Source organism: Montipora foliosa, chromosome 3, assembly GCF_036669935.1.
Source record: "Montipora foliosa isolate CH-2021 chromosome 3, ASM3666993v2, whole genome shotgun sequence".
NCBI classification, from domain to species: domain Eukaryota; kingdom Metazoa; phylum Cnidaria; class Anthozoa; order Scleractinia; family Acroporidae; genus Montipora; species Montipora foliosa.
The window spans coordinates 37,320,893-37,330,892 of NC_090871.1; the positions used below are offsets into that span (position 1 = coordinate 37,320,893).

Genomic DNA, 10,000 nt, shown 5'->3' on the forward strand with positions numbered 1-10,000 from the left:
ATGTACTTTGTGTTGTGATTTGCAAACGCATTGCTGGCGGAATTTTTTAAATTCGTTAATGTAGGAGGGTTGCCCTCAGGGCTTGCGACCCACTATAAAATCCGCAGAGAAATCACACAAATTCTAAACTTACCGAGTAAGGTCCAGATCTACTAAGCATGGAAAGTGAAACAATAGCAACCTTTCTATATCGGCAGCCGCGTGGTTTTTTGTGAAGGCGATCTGCTTCACTCTTCCTGCAGCTTCGAGGCGGCTGAACTCGCGTCTGGTTGGCATAGCTTTTGATCTATTCTCAAGATGAACAAAAGTCCTTGAAAAAGCTCTAGATCCGTGTCGTTTGGGAGAGGGACGAGGAGCAACATCGCTATCACTAGACTCGCTAACGTTTCTTGTAGCCATCGTGGAGGAAGAGAGATCAGCAACGTATCATTCACTCTTTGTAATTGAAAAATGATCCTTACCCCATTGTTTATTGCTTAAAAGTTTGACCGGTTTTTATCCCCAAGGGGCATACAGCATCCGGTTTTTCATATGTTGTGCAGTCGACATGTGTCTGCTAAAGCTTTGGATCTTTTGTCAAGAGGAACGTAAGTTCCTGAAAAAGCTCTAGCTCCACGTCATTTTGGAGACCAAAGGAACAATCGCTGTCACTAAAGTCAATATCGTTGCTTTTTCGTCATCTTGAGGGAAACTGAGAGAGTCGTCTTGTCATTTAGTCTAATTGAAAAACGATACGTACTCATACCAAATAAACGTTTGACCGGTTCTTAATAGTTTAATCCCATGGGAACCACAGTCGTGAGACATTACAAAACAATCTAAACCATTTCAATTTTCAATTTTGAACACTTAACTTTCTGTATTTCGACAACTTCATTTCAAGTTATTTCGTTATGCAAACCATCACTAAACCAATTCTGTTTGTTCTGTGCCATTTCAAGATCTGGTCTTTTGGGCGGTGTTGGCCGCCCATAGAGCACTTGCCTGCGTGGCTGGCGGGATATTTTATAGCAGGGTTACATTAAACACTCGCGAGTACGCTGGTTTTGGCTGCGAGTTGGCCGCGACTGGAATGTGGACAAGTCATTTCTTAGCTCGCGGCCAAAACAACGAAGTAACCATCGATTTACTGCCACTTGTTTCATTTATTTAATCACGCACTGAAATATTGTCACCATTAAATAATCATGCAAAAAAAATCCCGCCCGCTAAGCAGGCTAATAGAGGACAGTTTCTGGTTTCCATATGAACTTATATGCTATGCATTCAAAAGAGTGACGGTGTTGGTACAACGTGTTGTTTTAATAGAAACAAAACAAAAAAAATGGAGTTCCCGCGAATTCTGAGTTAATTGTTGTAAACTAGACTCTGTGAGCGTGGACTGGTTTTCCTGGTTGTACTTGTTACAAAAGGAGCCAAACATAGGGACATAGGGTAATGGTGGGTGGGGTAATTCCGCGTTCGATATATTAAAATTCAGTCCTAAACAAAAGATATCATCGTTGTACAACATATGCAGTCACTTCTTCTATACAGGTAAGCTAGAAGCAATTACAATTTTTGTTAAAGGTTAAAGCTATTAGTTGGGCAGGAAGTGAGTCGATGTTGGTGGAGAAAGGCCAAATCTCAAAACTGCTTCAGTTTGTTGCTCGTAAGTTTCCTCTGAATGTGCCATGTTCATCGCTTCAGATTTAAAGTGCAATGAAGTACACTGTTGCAGGATACCGCTGGATGCTGTGACGTTGCCGTCTCTTGATCCAAGTCTTTTGGCTCCCAGGCCATTTCACGAGCCCATCTAATCTTGGGTTTCTGACCATAGAGGCCAAATATTTACTTGATGACTTGTAACTTAAAGGCCTTGTTGTTTCGGCTCGAGATATTTTCATATCAACAACTAGGGGATTTTTTAAAGATGTATTTTCAGCATGTCACAGGCAAACCAAGGAAAAAGAAAGCAGAGTTCTCACAATAGGTCTTACATACGACCCTCTGATAACTAGTTGATGGGATTTTCATTCAGAACACTCACTGAAGAAGGAGAATATTTAACACGGCAACAGTCAATTTATTTCCCTAATCCCCAATTTTTCCACCCTGCAAGCAGAGCCTCTTTTTTTTCTTTTTCTGTACAGAGGAGGAGAAAAGGCGGCTCTGCCTGAATCGCGTCAACTCTTTGAAGCCGTCGCAGGCCGAGTTTCTGGACTAGTCAACCTTGTTTTCTCTCGTCAAACCAGTTTTTTTTCTAGTGCGAGCATCCTTTTAGTTATAAAACCATGGTTGTAATTGAACTCCTCCCTCTCTATTCAACGAAAAATCACGATGGCGGTAAGATCTGCTTGAAGCCAAGCACTTAGGCCTGGTTTCGATATTGTATCCTGGTAACAAGCAGCGCATGCTTAATAAAGATCTTACTCTATTCATGCAGAGTTTTTCTCGATAACGCCCTAATTGAGTACCCAAAAGAAAGGCTCTGCCAGTAGGGTGCAATTTTTCAATCCATTGTACAAGTTTGAGTAACATTTCCAAGAGCCCCTACAACAACCGGTATTACACCCCACACGGTTTTTACACTGCACATTCTTGTAATCTCCCACTTCAAACCTGATATTTGCAGGTTAATTAAATATTCTTCTGTGTCCACCGGATAAAACTTTCACATTTGGCCCTTGAAGCCTATCAAGACTACTCACAAAGACAATACATAGCAGGGGAGTGACAGGTTCCCACTCATATTCTGATTGGGCAACACCCAGTAATAAGTCCAGGCTTTTTGCTAATCCCGCCTATCAACTCTGCCAGGATAAGGGTTACGAATCGATTACCCCAAAGCGTCAGAGGAATTGTTTTTCCTTGTTTGACCCGGAGTGCTGTCTTTGAGTTTCCGGTGTGACGAGCGTTGTCTATGAATGAGGGGGACATTGGGATTTTCTCGGTTTTGCGCGTTTTCGCTATTTTTTAGATCGGTTTGTTTCGGTGTTTTTGTTTTTTTGTGTAAAATAATACGAGCGGGTTTCGGTTTTGTTATACGATGTGATTGTGGGTGGTTGGGGTTTTTTCTTATTTTGTCCTATGGGGTGTTTCCGGTTTTTCTTAGATTTGAGCGGCAATTGAGTTCTCGATCATAGTATTATTTATTTTATTTATCTCTTATTTAACCACTTGGTGCAATCATCTAGGCAATATAAACAAAATATGTACAAATTTTTAAAAATTTAAAGATAGGACTATGTCAAACTACCATTAACTAATCTTACTCAATATCATACAATAAAAGCTGCTTTCCATGGAATATCCGTGTTGTAGAATAATGTGCTCTAGATAAACTTCTTAATCAGTCGTTTGAAGTCGAATTGAGGGACTCTGCTTTCCTTAGCTCTAATGGCAAAATGTTCCACAAAAACTGCGGCCTCTAAATAGCTAAAGCTGTTTTTTTGTAGTGTTTTGTGCGCGGTTTTTTTTTGCGGAACAGTTACCTTATTCACAGGCTATCTCAAACAATACCAGAACTCGCGATGGACAATTTTCGAGCCAGGTGCTAGTGACCTGTAGGGACCGGAAATACCCATGTTGCTCTTTCAATTTGCCTTTGAGCGACTAGGGATTTCCATCTTAACGAGTTGGAATTCACTGTCGATGGCGTTACACGTACGGAGGCAAATTTACTGACCATGGAGGCCAGGTGGGTAGGTACGGTGGACCCGCTGGCACAATTTACAAAAAGAGAAAATTTCAGACCTCTCTCGAATACCGACATCTAAAATACGAAGAAGACAAATACGACCTTGTTGGCTGTGGATCATACTTATGTACACATCGACAATGACGGCTTTGATGTACCCCGGAGCAACAGTACTAATGAAGAAAATACCACTTACTATGAATTTGATGAAATGGAATTGACCGGATTTTCCCGCCTTCTAATTTACCATCCAGGAGATGTCAATGTAACTGCAGTAGTTCACAAGTTTATTGGGGATAAGAGCGGGCAATTTCACATCCGCCGAGATCAGAAAGTATTTGTGGAATATGTAGAATCGGAGACGAACAAAACAGAAGCGCCCTGTAGCTACAGGATCGATGTTGGCGCTGAAATTATTTTACCCTCCGAGTTCAATATGCATGGCACTCGGTCAGTTTACGAAGGAATGATTGTTGGAGTACGCGACTTGTTTGTCTCATTCGGCGCTGTGGCAGATTTCTATTCAACCACACAGACAGCCCTTATTGAAAATGGCACTACTACATTGCTGTGTCGGAGCCTGGAAATATTTCCTTTGCTGTTTTGATTGTCAAGAGAGGTGGGCTTATCGAGTTCGTAAAAAACACCGGATTCCTGAGATTAAATTGTGACATTTTGAAAATAAAGTATCAAGAGAACTGAGGATCAATCACGGTGAGGTGCTATCTACATTCGCTTGGTTGGACAGTCAAGGTATTTTCAACTTGGATACTAGAGGTTATCCAGCCGAACAGGGGCCTGGAGCAGGCAGTAGCTTTCATAGCTCTTATGCCATCGGTCGCGGTGCGGGCCATGGAGGAAAGAGGCGCGCACACCGGTGGGGAAGCTTATGGTTCAGTGTATCGCCCCTCGCACCTCGGAAGTGGGGGCGGAAATGGTAGCGGGAAAGGAGGTACCGGAGGTGGCCAACTCCTCTGGGAAGTTGGAAAACGATTGGAATTGAATGGTCTTATTTCAGCCCGAGGAGGAAATGGAACAGGAAGTCACTCTGGAGGAGGAAGTGGTGGGAGTATTCTAATTAAAACAACGAATATGACCGGACATGGAGAGATTGCTGTCACTGGGGGAGATGCAACCAATGATGGAGGCGCGGGATCCGGGGGTAGAGTGGGAATACACTGTCGCTGGAGATACACATACGGTGGGAAGTTTACTGATCGCGGTGGGGTAAACCCTAGCAGCGACAGCTATAGTGCACCAGCAGGAACTGTCTACAAAGAGGAGAATTTTCGTCCTCTGGAATACCGCATTCTAAAATACAGCAAAGAAACAAACACTACTTTCCTCAAGGTTGACCACACCTACTTGCACGTTGATAATGAGGGAAGAAATGTCCCTGAGGCAACCGTCTTGATGGAAGAAGGCACAACCGATTACGAGTTTGATGAGGTAATTTTCCGTTTCGTCATTTTTTGTTTTGCAATGTACTCGTAAAAAAAAATGTTGAACAGAAGAGGAATCAGTGTTTGATCTCTCAGCAACAACAACAATAAACTGTTTTCAAACACAGACTACTTGCGAATAGAACGACTATTCAGGGTAGGTAGTGTGAAGACATTCACCTGCATGCTTGGTATTTGCGGTCACAGAAAAGAAAAAAAATTGTAATCGAAGACGTTACAGTATAAAGCCAGTTACACACGAGCAAGTTTTCACTGACAAGTTCTGACTTGGCAAAAATTTTATTTGTTGGTGTCAAGAAGAACTACTTACACATTACAGAATTTGCTCGTCTTAACGTGTCCGACAAGGAAAACATGTCAAGAAAATTGAGAAATTGCGGGCGCACAGCGGTCTTTTTCTGTCGTGAGCCATGATCAAAAACAAAAATGGTGCCCCGTGGTTTGTTGTTTTGTCATCCGCTGTGTAATTGTATTGCTGGCTACAGTGAAAACTTGTCAAAGAAACCTTTTTAATTCGTTCACACCAGCAAATAAAACTTGTAAAGGCAAAACTCGTCAAGGAAAACTTGTCGTTCATACACATGAGCATATGAACATTGTCAATGACACTTGTCAAGTAAAAATTGCTCGCTTGTAACCGGCTTAAAGGTAATGAAAGTAGGGCAAAATGAAAGAGATTCATATTCTATTCATCTCATCTATTTGCGTAAGAATACCAGCCTAACAGTCTGTTTTTGGAAGATTAATTATTTTCTTGAATCCAAATTTCGGGAGAGATGTCTCAGAATTTCTGGTATATACTCTTCCAAACTTTCATTTCATAAAAATAATCAATATGAGGATTCAATCGAGAACATTTCCTATAGAAGTAACCAGAGGATGAAGAGCGAGTGTTTTAATGAAGGACATTGGGCTCATCGCATCGTTATAACTTTTATGGTCATAGGAACTGTATTCGGTTCGTGCAAATCTCATAATTTTCATGTAGGTCGCAGTAATATATTTTGCAGATAAATTTATGCGCTCTATGTCCTACATCCCTTATCCATGGCCCCACAATAGTTCGGGTGTTCGGAATGCATACATTAATTGGTCTTAGAAGGTTAGAGAGTTTCAATCGAGTGTCGTAAAACCCAAAACCAAAGTAATTAAAAGGACAGAGACAATCCAGTAAACCAATCAAAACTCGAAGTAATTACACGTAGCCGACACAAAGCGCAGGAAAAATGTGCACGCGCGAGCCACGATTGGTTTTGGTTTTGGTTTAACTTCTGATTGGTTGAAAAGTGGCGCGAGAACTTTGAACCAATCACTGAGTAAAGTAATGCAAAACCAAAGCAATTCGCTAATTACTTTCGACACTTAATTGAAAACCGCTCTAAATAGGTTTTATTGATTTTCTAATCATTCAGGTTGAGCTCACAGGTTATTCAAGACTCATCGTATACCATCCAAATGAAACCCTTGTTACTGTAATAGCTCACAAGTTTATTGGGGATAAAACCGGGCAGTTTCATCTGCGAATTAATCAGACGATCTACGTAGAGGTTATTGAATCCGAACCAACAGAACGGAAGCACCCTGCAGCTATTGGATTGACGAGGGAGCAGAAATTGTTCTTCCGGCCGAGTTCCACGTTCATGGTGTCCGATCCGAACTTTATGGTCAGATGACTGGGGGTACACTTTTTATTCCTTGAAGATGGAGCTACGCTGAAGATTGCATCGTCTGCACAAACTGCAATAAAAGAAAACCGCACCTTTGTTGAAATTACTCAACCAGGCAATTGTTCTTACGCCCACATAATCATCAAACAAGGTGGTCTAATAGACCTTGTTCGTGAAAAAAGACGTTCTTGTCTCCGTGACGTCATCCTTGTTCGAAGTCTTGCACAAAGGAACAGTAAAAGTAAATCATGGAATATTCTATTCCACATTTGCTGAGGTTGAAACTAAAGGTGTGGTGATGCTAGATGGTGCTGGTCACAAGCCTGGCACTGGTCCGGGTGCAGGATCGGCCAGTTTCGGGGAACAAAGGGTCTGGTGGCGGCTTCGGAGGTCAAGGGGGGACTACTCATGATAAGCACAGTGGTGGTGGCGCTTATGGATCTGTCTATAAACCATTGTCTCTTGGTAGTGGAGGTGGACAGACATCTGGAAGCAGCGGAGCAGGTCAGTTCGATTTCGGATCCCAATGACAAGATTTTCCAACTGAGTAAATAGTGAACAAGGAATTCAGTTTGCATAATTTCCGCAAGGATGAAAGACAACCGTTTAATCCTTTATTTGCACTACGCTTTTCTAACTAACAACAACACAATAATATATTTTCCCACCGCACGTAAATAGAGAATCATGAAAAAAAAAATAGCAAATAATAAAATAATAATAATAATAATAATAATAATAAATAATAATAATAAGCAAGGTACACTGTTCCCTAGAAAAAAAACTAAAAAGCTAACCTAGCTTGGAGGAAAAATAAAGAACTAAGTATATAATAAAGGGGAAAAATAATGGGGAAAAGTGATTCGCCTCGTTCATATTTCAGGCTTTTACGGTTTTAAGTTCAAGGTGCTAAACAGTCGACCAATTTTCTTGGAGCTGATAAGTTGTTCAACAAACTTTCGTTGGGTAGCAATTTTAAACGTCTTTTCAAAACTCTCTATTGTGATATATACGTTTCACGCTGTTAATTTCATTTATTACTATTTTTTTTGCTCATGACATCAGGTGGAGGCGCCTTAAGGTGGCAAGTTGGCAAACATCTTCATCTTTGACGGCCTCATTTCATCCCAAGGAAAGAGCGGAAGTGGTCATTCTGGGGGAGGTAGTGGGGGCAGTGTTCTCGTTGAGACAACTAATATTACTGGGCATGGTGAGATTAATGTAAATGGAGGAGGAAGTAGTAATCATGGCGGAGCGGGAGCTGGTGGCAGGATTGGTGTTCACGTTGATTTCCAGAAATAATTTTGGTGGTATGTTATTAATAGACCTTTTTCGCTTGTACATTTTGTTTTCCCAATACAAAATCATTTGATAATACTCAGGAGGATTGGTCCTTTGTTTTGCTCATTAAAAGAGCGCATGCGAGCATGAATATGTCTGCATGCACTCTTTTTAATGAACAAAAACAAAGGACCAAAACCTCATGAGTATTATCACATGATCTGTATTGGGAAAACAAAATGTACAAGCGAAAAAGGTCTATTGTTTCTACTATTTTCATAGACTATGGGCTGAATTCATATATGGCTGTCCCATCAATTATTCCTTTGTCCTTGTGCTGAGGGCCTCGATTATGATCGAATTATAATCGAATTAAATATGAAATGGGTTCACATCAACTAATTGCAGTCCCTGATTATAACTGGATTATAATTACTTCAAACAACCTCAAAGGGGTTTTGAAGTAATTACAATGCGTAATTGAACAGAATGGCGAGCACGTGGTGGTATGAGCAGACGAAACTTCTAATCGCTTTATGGAGCGAAGGTTTGGATTTGTCTTCTTCTATTCTCGGAAGCTATCCTTGGTTCTCTTCTCGCCTCAAGCACATGATGGTGATGATAATCGTGGCAGCCACGCGATACGGCGCCATTTTGTCTCACACTGCGAGGTTACCCTGCGTATTGTATTTGAATTTTCGCAGATGTGAACAGAACCATAATTGAATAAAATTGAATGGAGTATGATAGCCTGATATATACTTCAGTTGATCATAATCAACGTTGAGTGTATGCAAGTCGATTGTTGCTCATAATTCGTGTCTTGGAATACAGACAATTGACGTCACAAAGTGTCCTCTTAACTCTGCTCCTCCAGGATACTTAAATAGCTGCATTACCCTAATTTACTGATTAAGAGAAGTGATACATATCCATACTGCAACACAAGGGTTATGATCAACAACAAATTTGCATTTGCGCTCTCAATGGTTTATGGTGTTGGCTCTACCTTAACATGAAAGCAGGGAACAATTTGGATGGTTATCGGCTGTGTACGTAGCAAGGGGTCCCTTTCACTTATTGCATGTACACTGCTACTTCTTTGTGTAGGTTTTATGAGGTATGTTGACATGGCTAGTGAAAGTAAACTGTCCCATTTCCAGTTTGCAGGACAACACACGTATAGCAAGTGTATAATTACTTTGTTAGACAGATCTCCAAATTTGGACAGAGGGGGATGGGTTTAGCACATCTTACTGGGCTAATAACATTGATTTTCCACCAGCACACCAACGACATCTGTTTAATGGTTTTGATTGTGATCAATGCCATGACAACAGTCTTAATATGAACAAACGTTGTGAACTATCGCAGGTAACTATATATATGGGAGGGAGTCATGGGACTTGGGACTTAAGACTTCTACCTGGATATCGTGGAAGATCAACTGATCAGAAATGCTAGTGAACTTTAAAGAAAATTGACTATAATTCACTCCAACGTATAGCCTCTTGTTTCAAACAAATATTGTGCTGATTTTGATCTTCAATGGCAAATTGCTAAGTCTTGAATATTACTAAAATACTTTTGGGTTTCACAATGTATTTCTCCAGTCTGATTTTCTAATGTTGTTGCAATGCTCTTGGATACTTTGTACTTTACTTCATTAACTAACAAAATTAAGTACCAATATGCCAGATTAATTTGATAATTTTCTTGTGAGATAATGTGTGTACCTTTGTTGATGCTCATCAGTAATGTGAAGAGCGGCCCTCGCCATGATATTTTGTAAACAGCATCACAAGTATCTGTTTCTGTATCTGTAAGTATAGAGGTTATTGATGGGTATAAAAATATCACATTCCAGACCTCAATAGTGTGTTTTTATAAAGAAATATTGTAATATCACA

The 10,000-nt window shown here is 40.6% G+C and overlaps 4 protein-coding genes across 6 annotated transcripts in view; 2 read left to right on the top strand and 2 right to left on the bottom strand.

The window, feature by feature from the left end:
- Window positions 1-1,012, bottom strand: part of LOC137997392 (uncharacterized) — a 17,427-nt gene extending 16,415 nt beyond the window's left edge. Inside the window, exons 1-2 of one of the 3 annotated variants that reach the window (XM_068843354.1) lie at window positions 462-998; window positions 134-286 (exon numbers count right to left, since the gene is read on the bottom strand). In XM_068843354.1, the coding sequence (XP_068699455.1) occupies window positions 134-286; window positions 462-466 (158 nt within the window). In that variant the 5' untranslated portion in view covers window positions 467-998. Of the gene's footprint in view, window positions 1-133 lie in introns of all 3 variants that reach the window. The other 2 variants (XM_068843355.1, XM_068843353.1) reach the window with 2 other exon arrangements.
- A 3,367-nt stretch (window positions 1,013-4,379) lies between these two features.
- LOC137995700 (serine, glycine, tyrosine and glutamine-rich protein-like) lies at window positions 4,380-6,815 on the top strand. Its single transcript, XM_068841220.1, has 2 exons — window positions 4,380-5,128; window positions 6,555-6,815. The coding sequence occupies exons 1-2, from the start codon at window positions 4,508-4,510 to the stop codon at window positions 6,813-6,815; spliced, it is 882 nt and encodes a 293-aa protein (XP_068697321.1). The 5' UTR covers window positions 4,380-4,507.
- A 299-nt stretch (window positions 6,816-7,114) lies between these two features.
- LOC137995701 (uncharacterized) lies at window positions 7,115-8,111 on the top strand. Its single transcript, XM_068841221.1, has 2 exons — window positions 7,115-7,313; window positions 7,942-8,111. Exons 1-2 carry the CDS (start codon window positions 7,115-7,117, stop codon window positions 8,109-8,111), a joined length of 369 nt encoding a protein of 122 aa, XP_068697322.1.
- Window positions 8,112-9,635: 1,524 nt separating this feature from the next.
- Window positions 9,636-10,000, bottom strand: part of LOC137995703 (uncharacterized) — a 9,762-nt gene continuing 9,397 nt past the window's right edge. The window contains exons 15-16 of the mRNA XM_068841222.1: window positions 9,827-9,910; window positions 9,636-9,760 (exon numbers count right to left, since the gene is read on the bottom strand). Of these exons, the coding sequence (XP_068697323.1) occupies window positions 9,636-9,760; window positions 9,827-9,910 (209 nt within the window). The remainder of the gene's footprint in view (window positions 9,761-9,826; window positions 9,911-10,000) is intronic.

Bases quoted from the DNA above. Each gene is read 5' to 3' on its own strand.
- LOC137995700 (XM_068841220.1), top strand. From the start codon at position 4,508: ATGCCATCGGTCGCGGTGCGGGCCATGGAGGAAAGAGGCGCGCACACC. The intron at 5,129-6,554 runs GTAATTTTCCGT...CTAATCATTCAG, and splicing joins CCGATTACGAGTTTGATGAG to GTTGAGCTCACAGGTTATTC.
- LOC137995701 (XM_068841221.1), top strand. From the start codon at position 7,115: ATGGTGCTGGTCACAAGCCTGGCACTGGTCCGGGTGCAGGATCGGCCA. The intron at 7,314-7,941 runs GTCAGTTCGATT...TTTCATCCCAAG, and splicing joins ATCTGGAAGCAGCGGAGCAG to GAAAGAGCGGAAGTGGTCAT.